This window comes from Chrysochloris asiatica, unplaced genomic scaffold (assembly GCF_000296735.1).
Source record: "Chrysochloris asiatica unplaced genomic scaffold, ChrAsi1.0 scaffold00071, whole genome shotgun sequence".
NCBI classification, from domain to species: domain Eukaryota; kingdom Metazoa; phylum Chordata; class Mammalia; order Afrosoricida; family Chrysochloridae; genus Chrysochloris; species Chrysochloris asiatica.
In genome coordinates, this window is record NW_006408589.1 from 541,722 (window position 1) to 557,250 (window position 15,529).

Here is a 15,529-nt window from a genome sequence, read left to right on the forward strand (position 1 = left end):
GGAGGCTCGGGGCCCTGCCCCCAGGGGCCATAGTCGCTTGAGAAGCTCGGAGTGGTAGGTTCTGGAAGGAAGGAAGTAAAGACAAGCTCCCTAATTGATCCGTCCTGGGGGTCCCCTCTCCCAATTAAGCTCCGAGAGCCGGGATCATTTCCGTTTTGAGGCAATTCGAGGCAGCAGAGCGGCGCCTGTTCTTTGGAACCCTGGCCGGGGTGCTTTTCCCAAACCAGATACGGCGATTTTTGAGCTCTGGGAGCCAAACCCAAGTTACCTTCGGCGGCGAGTAGGACCCAGGCGCGTTTCTAGGGCGTTGTGGGGTTGCGACGCCTCGCCAAGTTCGCTTTCCGAGCTCCAGGGGTTTTGAGACAGCCCCAAGGCAAGGTAGGTGGCCCGGAGGGCTTGCCCAGTGCTTGGTTGGGTTGGGGTTGACTTGAACAAAGATGCGGTCTACTCAAGTCTTAGCAAACGACCGTGTGTCTTTCCTTTGCTTTTTAGGGCATTTGGAGAGCTACTGAGGAGCGAGGCATGTGTTTTCAGCTGCCCCTCAGGAGAGGAGAATTCTCCACCAGATAGGCAACAGCCCTGAAATGTGACTGCAGTTGACTAGTCCAGCAAGGCCCAAGAGTCTGAATTGATAGCTTGGAATATGCCCCAAAGTCAGAGGACAGCTGGTCCCCGTGACAGTGACCCAGATCATGGCAATAAGAAAACAATCGTAGAAAGCAAGAGGATCCTTCCACAGGTTGCCAAAGGGAGGCTCCTGCCCCTTTGCTGTTGCAGCTCTCTGATGGAATGCTGGTGAGGACCTCCACCCTGGGGAGTACCTGGAGCTGATGTGCAAGGGGCTATGGTGAGGGAAGACTCCTGGAGGCTGATTGACCTGTGATCCCTGCTTAGGAGCTTCAGAGGTGTTAGAGCTCCTGATGTGCCATCCTTCAGCAAGATGAGGACTCTGAACACCTCCACCATGGATGGGTCTGGGCTGGTGGTGGAGAGGGCCTTCTCCTTCCGTATTCTCACAGCCTGTTTCCTGTCCCTGCTCATTTTATCCACACTCCTGGGCAACACGCTGGTCTGTGCCGCTGTGATCAGGTTCCGACACCTGCGGTCCAAGGTGACCAACTTCTTTGTCATCTCCTTGGCTGTGTCAGATCTTTTGGTGGCTGTGTTGGTCATGCCCTGGAAGGCAGTGGCAGAGATCGCTGGTTTCTGGCCCTTTGGGTCCTTCTGCAACATCTGGGTGGCCTTTGATATTATGTGTTCTACTGCATCAATCCTCAATCTCTGTGTGATCAGTGTGGACAGGTACTGGGCTATCTCCAGCCCCTTCAGATATGAGAGGAAGATGACCCCCAAAGCAGCCTTTATTCTGATCAGTGTAGCATGGACCTTGTCCGTGCTCATCTCTTTCATCCCTGTGCAGCTAAGCTGGCACAAGGCAAAACCCACAAACCCTTCAGATGGGAATGCCACTTCCCTGGGTGACACCACAGACAATTGTGATTCCAGCTTGAGCAGGACATATGCCATCTCATCCTCCCTAATAAGCTTTTACATTCCTGTGGCCATCATGATTGTCACCTACACCAGGATCTACAGGATCGCCCAGAAACAAATACGGCGCATCTCCGCCTTGGAGAGGGCAGCAGTCCATGCCAAGAATTGCCAGACGACTGCGGGTAATGGAAACCCTGCTGAATGCTCTCAACCAGAAAGCTCCTTTAAGATGTCCTTCAAAAGAGAGACTAAAGTTCTGAAGACCCTGTCTGTGATCATGGGGGTGTTTGTGTGCTGCTGGCTACCTTTCTTCATCTTGAACTGCATGGTGCCCTTCTGTGGGTCTGGGGAGACCAAGCCCTTCTGCATTGATTCTATCACCTTTGATGTGTTTGTGTGGTTTGGATGGGCTAATTCCTCCTTGAACCCCATCATCTATGCCTTTAATGCTGATTTCCGCAAGGCATTTTCAACCCTCTTAGGATGCTATCGACTTTGCCCGACCACTAACAATGCCATTGAGACGGTTAGCATCAATAACAATGGAGCTGTGGTATTTTCTAGTCATCATGAGCCACGAGGCTCCATCTCTAAAGAGTGCAATCTGGTCTACCTAATCCCACACGCCGTGGGCTCCTCCGAGGACGTGAAGAAGGAGGAGGCAGGTGGAATAGCCAGACCCTTGGAGAAGCTATCCCCAGCCCTATCTGTCATATTGGACTATGACACCGATGTCTCCCTTGAGAAAATCCAGCCCATCACACAAAATGGCCAGCACCCGACCTGAACTCCAAGAAAAGTCCTGCAAGACAAGTTAATCTCAAAAGCTAAAGATTACCCTGGGGCTTGCTGTTACGAATTTACTAAAGTGTGGTGAGACTCTGAGGTCTCAGGCAAGCCTTCCTCTGATGCTTGCCCCCAAACACACAACTAACTATAAAATACATCCCAGTCTATTTTCTGTGTCGTTCATAGTGAATCAGACAGGGGCATACATGAAGCTTACACTCAAAGGGATGTATCTTTGATTCCAAAATTGATTTTAGGAGCTGATTCTATCTTTCAGATTAAAAAAAAAAAAAAAAAAAGGGAAAAGGTGGGATGGGGGTTAAGGAATAACAGTGAACAGCTTCACTTAAAAATTAAACCTTTCCAGGAAGGAAATGACAAGCGTTGAGTTTGCAATGTACAAACAGGTGCTAACAAGCAAAATTTTCAGATTGTAAAGGTAGGTGCATGCCTTCAAAAATTATTTCTAAAACATAATTGAGCCTTATAATAGGAAGAACTTTTTTTTTTTTTTAGAATTGAGAGATGCTTTGTGGATATTGGTTTTATTTATTGTATTATATGTATATTTTAATTTATTATAATAAATCTATATTTATCATATTTAATAGGCTAAACTAGTGAGATATATGAAACCTTAAAACCACCTTTTTGCCCATTTAACTAGCACTTTATAAGCCAATGAAACAAACACACAGACCCTCTGAGATTCTAAATGCTCAGGTGTAACTTCTAGAAACACAGCAAAGTCTGGTAAGAAATGAAGTTGAGTTGTGATGATTCATTAAAATCGTTGATATAAATAAATATGTAGTGAGAGTTGATAGATATTCTGAATGTTCTTTTCATTTTTCTAGAAAGATTTAAAAAAGAAAAAGAAAAAAGCCTAGCTACTATTGCGTTTAACCCAGGAGAATGATTTACAGTTTTGTAAATATCTTCAATAAAAACCAGCTGATGAAGAATCCAACTCTTCATATCTGATCTTAGGTGGTACTGATAAGTAAATGCCATACTGTATTTATGTAAAATAATTGGACCTCTCCATCTTTTCTCATTTCACATGTCGGATACTTTATCTGAACCACACAAATGGCTGTAGTGGTTAGAGATGTTTAGTGAGGATAGTGGGCTTTATTAACCCTTGTGTCATCATAGCCTCACCAACAGACAAAGTTCAAGCCCTGTGTGTCCATCCTACCCAGGTTGAACCACATCACTCAGTGGGCTACTTTTTGTGTGCTTTAATTTGAACATAGAATTGATTTTTAAAAGTCTTTTAATATGAATGGTATATCAACTAATGAATAGTGCCTCATTATCATCGTTAAGTAAGACGCTTCTCTTGGTGAAAGAAACAGGAACACTTTCTGTTTGGGTGTGGTAAGCACCCCAAAGCCATTGGTATTTCTTTTTGACAAATGCTAGCCCTTTCTTTGTGTTTTGGAATCAAGTTCCTATGTCATCCTTTTACTGTAAAATGCATCATAGACCTCTGTTGCTAGATACTTACTCAGCTGGAGCATTTAGGGAACATTTCTTTGAAATGTTTACAAAGTGTTCTTGTTGATAAGCAATTTATTTAGCATTTAGGATGCTGTTGGTAACAGGGGAGAAAAATCCACTGAAAAGTATCTCCTGCATCAGGTCTGTGTTATTTATGTAATGTGAATGTTTTCTTAATTTTATTGCTTGTATGCTTTCATACATATAATAAAATTATTTTGTGAACTCAAATGGACCCTGAATCAGCTATGTTGCATTTGTTAAATGCATTTTTTAAATTAGGACCGTTCAACTCTACAATAAGAAACATGGACGTTTTCAAATCTATTTACTTTTCATTTTAATGGGCATTTCTCCTGGCATATATGCCATGTAGTATCTTTAAATATTTAAATGGAACATGATTTTTGATTTGGACTACATATTCTTATTTTTCTTCTATCCTAAATTCTTTTTTTTTTTTTTTAACTGAGAAATTACTCTGCTTTCACTACATAGATTTAAAAGCATTCTGAAAAGCTTTGCTTTTAATCTAAGAAGCCCAGGGATTTTAAACTTCAAAAAAAAATTTTTTTAATAAAAAAAAAAAAGTGTAAAAATCACAAAAAGATCGTGACTTCCTATGAAGCAGTTGTGGACTCTCAGCTGATGACAGTCACTGCAGGTTGGTGTGCATTTTGAAGCTACAGTCAGACAGGGATTCTTCCCGGAGAGACTACTAAACCCACTAAACCTTTTCTTCCTTCCTTCCTTTTTTTTTTTTTTTTCCATTCTGAGGAAGGAGCATGGCTGAACAGCAGGTGATGTAGTAATTAAGGGTTACGTTTATAATTTGGAACATCACACAACAGATGGCGTCTTTTTCAATCCACGTTTGCCTTCCTGGGCTTTGGCATATAATGAACATATCTAGCATGACACCCATACGCAGAGTGATTTTTCTTTCTGCTTCAGAAGTTTTTGGATACCTTTATTCTTTACAGTTTCATTTTGTTCTTAAATTAGATTGTGCAACCAATGAAACATGGCACAAATCCCCTCCCCCATTTATTTCATGTCTAGATTGGTCTAGAAATCATTTAAAATAATTGTACAATTTAATTCACTGTGGATAAGACTGTATTTTGGGCTCCTGGCATGTTGGATTGATAAATAAAAGGCATCTTATGAAATGTAAAGTTAACTGAAAGGACCTTTTGGATAATTTAATTTGCTACTAAAAAATTAAAATTATAATCTGGTTAATTTCATGTTAAACTATAATGATAAATTTTAGTAGTGCTACATGCATGTAAAGCAGTTTAGTAAGATGGAGTCAGTTTAAGGGTGGGCGGTTCTTGTCCCTCTGCATCTAGCAAGTAAGTGCCTTTCTAATCAGATAAATAGGGAGCTCTTGTTGGTGACTGAAACAACAGTGCATCTAGAACAAGGAATATGTAACACTTAACTTTAATGTGTAGATGTGGAGATTATTCAGGCAAGTCATTGTTCTCTACTAGGAACTAAGCAAGGCACAGTCTCTGAGCCTTGGTTAGCTTGATCTACAAAATGGGAAGAACAAAACCTCTGCATGGACTTCTTCAATGGACTAATTGCCAATTGCTGTAAAGTTCATTCTAGCGTAGTGGTTATGAATCAGGCTGCGAACCTCAAGGTCAGCAGTTTGAAACTACCAGCTGTTTCGCGGGAGAAAGATGAGGCTTTCTGCTCCCGTAAAGATTTACAGCCTCAGAAACCTTGTACAGGGTCGCTATGGGTGGGAACCGACTCCACGGCACTTAACAACAACAACAACCCCATGTGTGTGATAGTAGAACTGTGCTCTGTAGGGTTTTCAGAGGTTGATTTTGGCAGAAGTATATCACCAGGCCTTTCTTCAGAGGTGCTTTTGGGCAGACTTCAACTGCTAACCTTTCTGTTAGTAGTGGAGTGTGTTGATCATTTGTACCACTCAGGGACTCCTTTGGGCAACCCCTTTTCAATGAATGAAGGGGCAACCCCCAAACACCAAATTGATGTGTTATCTAACTTCCAGGACTTTCTGAAAATTCTTCAGTCTTGGGGCTCTGTCATGATTTTTTTTCCAGGCCTGCACTGGCAGCATCGTCCCTAAGTTTTACCACCTTCAACAGTCAATCCATGTTTGGGTTCTGGGAACCAAGCTTTGAGTTACACAGACTTGGGTTCACATTGTTATCATTGTTAAGTGCCATCCAGTTGGCTCCTACTCATAGTTATACTGTATAGGATTTCTGAGGAGTGAGTGGCTGGTGGGTTTGAACCACCAACCTTGCGGCTCAAACCCACCTTGAGGTCGAGTGCTTATCTTATGGCACCACACTGGGACTCCCATTATTGCTCACATTCCTGCTACAATTTTCAAACTGTGTGACAGTAAGCAAGTGTCTTTACCTCTCTAAGTCTGTTTGCCCATTTATGAAATGTAAAAAAAATATGCAGGTTCTGGTGAGGGTACAATGAAGCTAAGTCATAAGAACATTGAACACCTAGCTGTTGGCCTCACTGATTCTTAGCAGGACCATGATTTTAAAACTGCCCATCACTTAATAGATACTGTATGAATGATGAAGGATCTGCTGTACATGACTTCCTCATGTGTTTGCTTGAAGCAAATAGAAATGACTTGTTGAACACATGACATGGAGTTTAGAAGTCTCCCTTTTGCTGTGGTTTTCTGATATTCCAGAAGCTTTTTATATCTGTAGTTGAACAATTGCCTTCCTTTGGCACTAGATACTGGAAAAACAGTCTGTCTACAATGTTTTCATCAGCAAAGTCTACTTACCTTGCTGAATTTGTTTTAGGAATAATGAGTTGATGGCTGGCCTGCTCTGAGTTGTTCGATCTAAGATCGGCTGCTCTGTGTGATCTGGATATCCCAGTCATTTGAAGGAACTAACTGAGTGGATTATGAGATTGGAGTATTATATGGATTAGATGCACCCCTATGGATTTCTCTGAGGTTTCCTGGGTAGAAAACATGACAATAACCCATCTGCTTATTTTACAGAGTGTAAGGAGCTCTGGTAGCGTAGTGGTTACAAGTCAGGCTGCCAACCTCAAGGTCAGCAGTTTGAAACTACCAGCGGTTCTGTGGGAGAAAGATGAGGCTTTCTGCTCCCATAAAGATTTACAGCCTCGGAAACCCTGTGCAGGGTTGCTATGAGTCGGAACCAACTCCATGGCACATGACAACAACAACAACAACAACAAGGGGTATGCAAATAGAGGACACCTCAATGATTTTGTATGTAGGCCAATTTGTATTGCCTCTGTCATGTTAAGTGAATTCCATGTAACATACATAGTGTAGAAAGCACTTGGACTTTAGTCTGTTACATCCCTCATTATTTGCGAGTTGTAATTTAAGTAGTATTCAAAGCTCAAGAATAATCTCTGATTTTAAAGGGTGTAACTTTCAATGACTAGGAGAAGATATATAAAATCAGATTTTTTTTCTCATACTCATAGAATAGGGACTCATCAATTCCCCAAACTGATAAATGTGCTCAGTCACTGAAAAGAAAATGTATTGAACTATGCCACAGCATCCAGACAACAGCCCATGTTTTATAGGCAGAGATGCCAGCAAAGTGGCAAGTGGTAATGGGACCTGTTACTGTTGTTTGCTGCCATCAAATCACTCCTGATGCTGGTACCTCGTGCACAATGGACTGAAAGTTTGTCCGGTCCTGCACCAACCCCTTTGATTAGGTTGCAGATTGGACTGTGGTGATCTGTAGGATTTTCATTGGCCGACTTTCCAAGTAGATCACCAGGCCTTTCTTCCTCATGAGTTTGGAAGCTGTGCTGAAACCTATTCAGCATCATCCCAGCACACAAGCCTCCACTGATAAGTGATAGCTATGCATAAACTCCTTATGCATAGTTGGAAATTGACCCAGATTTCTTCTGGGAAAGATGAGCTACTGAGCCACCACTACCCGTAAGCATTAGTGGAACCCAGTAAGACTGAATTGTAGGCTGAGGTGTCTTGTATCATTTCAATGTATATTTTAAAGGGATAAGTAGCTTGAATAAGTGACTTTGCATCCCTTGAAAGTAAGTTTTTCCCATTTGTTCAATACGGGAGTAGTATGAAAGGATTTCTAAGGTCATTTTCTGGCTTGAAAATATTATGAGCTGCATTACTGGAAAAAGAAATATGCTTCTGATAGATTCATCTTAGTAGGTTCCTCAACCCTCCTTCTATTTGCTATTAGAACATGAGCAGAGTGATATTTACCAAATGCAAATATGACTCTTTAATCCCCACACTTAGTATTCTTCAATGGCTCCCAGTTACTTTCAGAAAAAACAAAACCAAAACATCAGCTTCATTCAAAGCCCTTGGTGACCTAGCCCCTAATGGCCTCTGCAGCCTCAACTATTGCCACTAGTCAGCTGGTACCCGCCGGCCTTTGTGCAGCTTGTGGAATGTACAAAGTCCTTTCTTGTTTGTGGGCCTCTGTACCTGCTGTTCCCTCTGCCTGGGATACCCTTCTCTGTTGCCTATCTCTGTCTATTCCTATGCACCTTTGGATTCCTGATGTGGTGCTGTAGCATAGGCAGTGAACTACTAACCACAAGGTCGGTGATTCAAACCCACCAGCTGCTCCTGGGAAACCATATATAAGGTTGCTATAAGTCAGAATTGACTCCACAGCACTTAACAATAACAAAAACATGCATCCTTTAGATGCTTTGGTGGCACACTAGTTAAACACTTGACTGTTAACTAAATGGTCAGTGACTTTAACCTACCAGTGTTCCATAGGAGAAAGCTGTGGCAGGTTTACAGCTGCAAAGGTTTACAGCCTTGGAAACCTTATATTGGAGATCTGTTCTGTCCAATAAGAGTCACTATGAGTTGGAATAAACTATAGGACACAAAAACATATATCCTTTAAGGTCACTTTGTTGGTGTTGTTAAGTGCCATTGATTCAATTCCAACTCATAGCAACCCTATATAGGGTTTCCAAGGAACAGGTCTTGGGTCACTATGTGGTGCAAACAGTTAGTGCTTGATGTTTAGCTTAAAGGTTGGTGGTTCAAACCCATCTAACCATGCCGTGGAAGAGTGACCTGGTAATGTTTCCATAAAGATTACAGCCAAGAAAATTCTATGGAGCAAGTCAACTCTGTGACACATGGGGTTGCCATGGGTCAGAATCAACTCTACAGAAGCAGGGCTTTTAATTGTGTGTGTGTGTGTGTGTGTGTGCATCATTTAAGACTCAGTTGGATTTAATTGTTAGAATGCTTTTCTTTGTACTTTCTCTGGTACTGTCACTATATGTATGTATATAGTGGTTGTGTTCTGACTCATGTTGTTAAGTGCCGGCCCTGTATAAGGTTTATAAGGAGCAAAGAGCCTCATCTTTTTCCTATGGTGTGTCTGGTAGATTCAAACTGCTTATGTTATGGTTAGCAGCCCAACTTGTAACCCACTACACTACTGGAGTTGCATATATATCTATGTTGTTGCTATCAGGTGCTGTCGAGTCAGTTCTGACTCATAGGGACCCTGTACAACAGAACAAAACACTGCCTGGTCTTGTGCCAACCTCATAATTTCTATGCTTGAGCCCATTATTGCTGCCACTATGCCAATCCATCTCACTGTGGGTCTCCTTCTTTTAACTGTCCCTCCATTTTACCGAGCATGATGTCCTTCTCCAGGGGCTTGGCCCTCCTGATAATATGTCCAAGTATGAGAGATGAAGTCTAGCCATCTTGGCTTCTAAGGAGTATTCTTGTTGTAATTTTTCCAACACAGATTTGTTTTTTACTTTTGGCATTCCATGATGCCTTTAATATTACTCTCCAACACCATAACTCAAATACATCAATTCTTCTACAGTCTTCCTTATTCATTGCCCAACTTTCACATGCATATGAGGCTATTAAAAAAGATCATGGTTTGTGTTAGGCATACTTTAGTCCTCAAATTGACATCTTTGCTTTTGAACACTTTAAAGAAGTCTTGTGCAGCAGATTCGCCTAATGCAATACATCAGTTGATATCTTAACTGCTGCTTCCATGAGTGTTGATGGTTGATCCAAGAAGAATGAAGTCTTTGACAGCGTCAATCTTTTATCCATTTATCATGGTGTTATTTATCGTCTAGTGGTGAGGAGTTTTTGTTTTCTTTACATTGAAGTGCAGCTCATACTGAAGACTGTGGTTATATGCTTCCATAAAGATTATAGCATTGGTATCTCTATATAGGATTGTTCTGAGTCAGAACTGACTCAGTGGTACACCACCACCACTGCCACCTATATATGTATGCATATTGTTGTTAAGTGCTGTTCAGTTGGTTCTTACTCATAGCAACCCTGTCTAGGATTTCTAAGGAGTGGCTGGTGGGTTTAAACAGCTGGCTTTGTGGTTAGTTGTTGTTGTTGTTAAGTACTGTGGAGTTGGTTCCAACTTATAGTGACCCTGCACAGGGTTTCTGAGGCTGCAAATCTTTATGGGAGCAGAATGTCTCATCTTTCTCCTGTGGAACTGCTGGTAGTTTTGAACTGTTGATCTTGAGGTTGGCAGCCCGACTTGTAACCACTGTGATTAATAGTCCAGTGCTTATCCTACAGTTCCACACCAGGACTCATAGTGGCTCTGTAGGATTAGCATTGGACTTCAAACCACAAGGTTGGTGGTTTGAGCCCACCAGTCATTCCACAGGAGAAAGATGAGACTTTCTGCTCCCTCAAAGATTTACAGCTTCAGAAATCCTATACAGGGTTGCTATAAGTCACAATCCACTCAGCAACAATTAACAACAACAAAATATATGTATAAGGAGCCCTGGTAACACAGTGGTTAAACATTCAGATGCTAATCAGAAGGCTGGAAGTTCAAACCCCACAGCCACTGTATGGGATATGCCAGTCTGTTTCTGTAAAGATTTTTGTAGTTGTTGTTAAGGGCCTGCTGTTGAGTTGGTTCCAACCCATAGAGACCCTGTATAGAGTTTCCAAGGAGCAGCTGGTGAGCTTGAACCACTGACCTTGTGGTTCACACTGACTTTGCAGCCCAGCGTATTAACCCACAGCGCCATAGCAACCCTATGGGCAGTTCTACTTTTTCCTATAGGCCCTCTCTGAATTGGAATTGACTCCAAGGCAATGAATTTGGCTTTTTTGGCTTCTCTATAAAGAGCTCTGGCAGTGGTTACTAGTTGGGCTATTAACCTGAAGGTTAGCAGTTTGAAGCTATCAGCCATTTCGCGAGAGAAAGGTGAAGCTTTCTGCTCCTGTAAAGATTTACAGCCTCAGAAACCTGACCCAATCCATGATATTTTCAATTGCCTCATATGCATGTAAAAGTTGGACAATGAATAAGGTAGATGTCAGAGAATCACTGCATTTGAATTATTGTTGAAGAATATTGAAAGTACCATAAACTGCTGGAAGAACAAACGTATCTATGCTTGAAGAAGTACAGCCAGAATGTTCCTTAAAAGCCAGAATGGTGAGACTTTTCCTCTTGTACTTTTGGACATGTCAGGAAGGACAAATCCCTGGAGATGGACAAAACGCTTGGAAAAGTGGAAGGTTAGAGAAAAACTGTGAGATAGATTATCACAGTGGCAACAAAAATGGGCTCAACCATAGGGATATTTATGAGGATTGAGAAGGGGTTGCTATGAGTCAGAGTTGACTCAGTGACACCTGACAACAACAATGTTGATGGCCTTTGAAAAAGGTTGGATTAGCAATGACAAACAGGCTATATCTATGTTTTTGGATAGAGTTCAAGGTTTTAGATGAGAAGACTATTAAGTCATTTGGATTTCAGAACCATAGTTTGTAGAATTCAACAATAAACCCCGGAGATCTCATTCAAAGATTGATATATTCTTATATTCTTGGGTCAATGGATTAGGCAAACTAAACCCACTGCTATTGAGTTGATTTCAACTCATAGTGATCCTGTATAGAGTCTGAGGCTGTAACTCTTTACAGAAGCAGAAAGTCTCATCTTTCTCCTACAGATGGGCTGGTGGGTTTGAACTGCTGACCTTTCAGTCCCCAGTCTAGTGCTCATCCTATAGCACTGAACAGAGCTCACTGATTCTATTTATGTCAGCAAACATTTACCTGTGTCCATTTCATGTTCAGTGCGGCATCTGGAGGCCAGTATTCAGGGAGAGGTTTAGGGAAGGGGATAGGGCTGCTTGAGTGTTGGGTAGCTGGGAACATGGTGTTGGAAAGGTAGTGGAACTGGTGATGCCTTGAAGATGAACAAGATTTTGACTGGCAGAAGCAGACAGAGAGTGAGAGCCATGAAGAAGGAGATGTGATAGTTGTTGTTAATTGCTGTGAAATAAGTTCCGAGTCATAGTGACCCTGGATGGTGTTTCCAAGGAGTGGATAGTGGGTTTGAACTACCAACCTTGCAGTTCAAACTAATTTTGTGGTCCAGTGCTTATCTACAGTGCCACATCAGGACTCCTGTTGTTGTTGTTGTTAGGTTCCATCAAGTCGGTACCGACCCATAGCAACCTTATGCACAGCAGAACAGAACACTGCCCGATTCTGGGCCAACCTCACTACTGTTGCCACTCTTGAGCCCATCGATGCTGCCACCTGGCCAATCCATCTCGCTGGGGGTCTTCCTTTTTTTCTCTGACCCTCCACCTTACCAAACATGATATCCTTCTCCAGTGACGGTCCCTCCTGACAATATGTCCGAAGTATGAGAGATGAAATTTGGCCATCTTGGCCTCCAAGGAGCACTTTGGCTGCACTTCTTCCAAAACGGATCTATTGGTTCTTTTGGCAGCCCATGGCACTTTCAATATTCTCCTCCAACACCATAGCTCAAAGGCATTGATTCTTCTACGGTCTTCCTTATTCACTGTCCAGCTTTCGCATGCATATGAGCTTATTGAAAATACCATGGCTTGGGTCAGGCGCACTTTAGTCCTCAAGCTGACATTTTTGCTTTTCAACACTTTAAAAAGGTCTTGTGCAGCAGATTTGTCTAATGCAGAACTGGCTTGATGGCACTTAACAACAACAGTTCATTGGATTAATTGTTTTTATGAGTCTTCAATTTTCAACATTCATCTTTCCTCTGGACACAGAAAGACCAGTAGATGCACCTTAGATGGCCACTCACAAGCTTTTAAGAACCCAGTTGCTACTCACTAATGTAGGATGAGAACATTGTCTTTGTGGTCTGTGTTATGCCAATTGACTTTGGTGTCCTCTGAGACCAGGATCCTGAGCCCTCAGGCCTTGACACACACATTCATTTTGCAATAAAACTGACTTTGCTAAAGTTTTAAGTTTTAAAACTGACTCTGCTAAGTTAGCTGGCACACTTGTGGGAAAATGATTGAAACAGTATTTAAATGGCAATATAGGGCTGCCTCTCATACTGACGTGCATGGATACCAATAAACCCTTGTACACTGGAAAGAGAAGAAATATCAACCGAACGTCAGAAATGTGTTTGAAGATTATCTAGCCCCATGCATGCTGTTTAGAGGCTGAGTTTTTAGGTCAGATTTATTTATTTATTTATGTTTTTAGCATTATAAACATGTTGACTATAATTAAGATACTGTCCAGCCCATTTGTAAGTTGATGTTTTAATACACACTGCTGTTTGCTGTTAAACTGGGGTGAGGGTGCGGGGGTGGAGGAGTGCTGTACACGAATTCTGCCAAAACAGCTGTAGGTTCTTAACAGTTTGGTGGTAGGGGTCTTGATATGTTGCTAACTGGTATAGGAGGAGAAGAAAAAGGGAATCCACTTCTGAGAGAGGTCCAGGGGCAACAAGATGAGGGTTCCAGTTTGTTTAAAAAGGCAAAATACAATTTTAGTGACATTTTTAGAAAATATTAATTGGCACTGTTTCTGAAGCGGAATCTTATTAGCTTATTCATGGACCATGAAAAGGAGTCCTGGTGATGCTGTGGGTTAGGCGTCAGGTAGCTTAACTGATAGGTTGGCAGTTCAAAACCACCAGAAAGATCCCATTAAGATTTACAGTCTCAGAAACCCTATACAGAGTTATTATAAGTTGTAATAAACTCAAAGGCAGTGGGTTTGGGTTTTTGGATTTGGTGCCAGGCAATTTAGAACAAGGTACTTGAATGAGGCTCCATTGATTTTAACAGAAACTTTGGGTTGGGGAGGCGGTACCACACACCATCCTGCCTCATTCAAAGCTGTATACATTGATGGAAGAGGAATTTGGAAGAGTTATTTGGCAGTAGCAACCAGACTTTAAAGTGTGCACACTGACTCAGTAATCTACTTCTAGGGATTTGCCCCAGAGAAGCATGTGTTAAGAGTGCTGGCTGCAGTCTTGTTTGTAAAACCCAGCATGAGACAACTTATATATTCAGTAATAGGGGAATGGATACTGAAAATGAATATGTCCATAGAATGTGGTAGTTAAAAAGAAAGAGCTGAATGCAGTCCTGACACATGCTACAACATGGATGAACTCTGAAAACATTAAGCTGAGTGAAGTAAATCAGTCACAAAAGGTCACATATTATATGAATTCATTATATGAAATGCCTAAAAAAGTAAGTTGTGAGAATGGCATGGTGGCAGCATCTGACCTCTTCTAACTTCATAAGGGCATGGGGAGGGGAGAGGAGACTCAGCATCAGCATCAGTCCAAAGCAGTATCTATGGGGCTGAGCTTAGACCTGCCTTCATTCTCCCACCTTCCTTACCACTACTTACACTCACTGTCCCTCCCTCAAACAATCTCTACTTCTCTGCTCTGATAAATCATTGCAGTGGACTTACAGAACTCAGAGACACTATTCACAATTATGAACTTTATTAGGGAGGTGTTGTTGGTTAGTCGTTCAATGCGGTCAGGTCAGTTCTGACTCATAATGACCCTATATAGAGTTTCTGAGGAACTACTGGTAGATTTGAACTACTGACCTTGCAGTCAAGTGCTTATCCTACAGTGCCACACCAGGGAGTTAACAAGTTTTAATTCAGAATCAGAAAAGGTCAGGATACAGTTCTTGGACAGTTACTTCCAGGTCATGCCTGCAGGCAGGCTACTCTCTGACCCCATGCCTCTCAAACACATGGCCCCTTGACCTCTGCCCTACCTGGTAAATGTTTAAAGTTCTTTTAGGGCTGTTGATAAATGTCCAGAGGCCATTCCACTGCACTATAAGCTTCAGTGCGAAGGTGCTCAGCTCTAGCTTCATAGGTCAGCAAACCTAGCTTCTCCAATTAAGTGCCTGGAAGCATCCCATTCCACAAGAGAGTCTTCAGCCTGAAGACATTCAGCTCTCTTGTTCAATAGGCCAGGAAGGCCACTCCTCTGTCTCGTGCTCTGGCTCTTGGTTCTTCTGGTGTCACAGCTTTCTGTCCCTATAAAGGAAGTTCAATGCACAGGGATCTTGGGATTCAAATGACACACTTTACTCCAGGGTCTTTTCTCCTAGTGGTAGTGAGAAAACCCCTCCTGTTTCTGAGATGGCTCATTTAAAACCCAGCACATGGCAGAACTGACCAAGCGCCATATTGTTGTTGTTGGGTGCCATCCAACTGGTACTGACTCATGCACAACAGAATGAAACATTACCTGGTCCTGTGCCAACTTCACAATCTTTACTACACCTGAGCCTATTTTTGCTGCAACTGTGCCAGTCCATCTCATTGGGGATCTTCCTATTTTTTTCTCCAGTCCTCAACATTACCAAACATGATATCTTT

General features: G+C 42.1%; 1 protein-coding gene across 1 annotated transcript; it reads left to right on the top strand.

The window, feature by feature from the left end:
• The first annotated feature begins 940 nt into the window (after nucleotides 1–940).
• DRD1 (dopamine receptor D1) lies at nucleotides 941–2,281 on the top strand. Its single transcript, XM_006864794.1, has one exon. It carries the CDS (start codon nucleotides 941–943, stop codon nucleotides 2,279–2,281), a length of 1,341 nt encoding a protein of 446 aa, XP_006864856.1.
• Nucleotides 2,282–15,529: the final 13,248 nt, after the last annotated feature.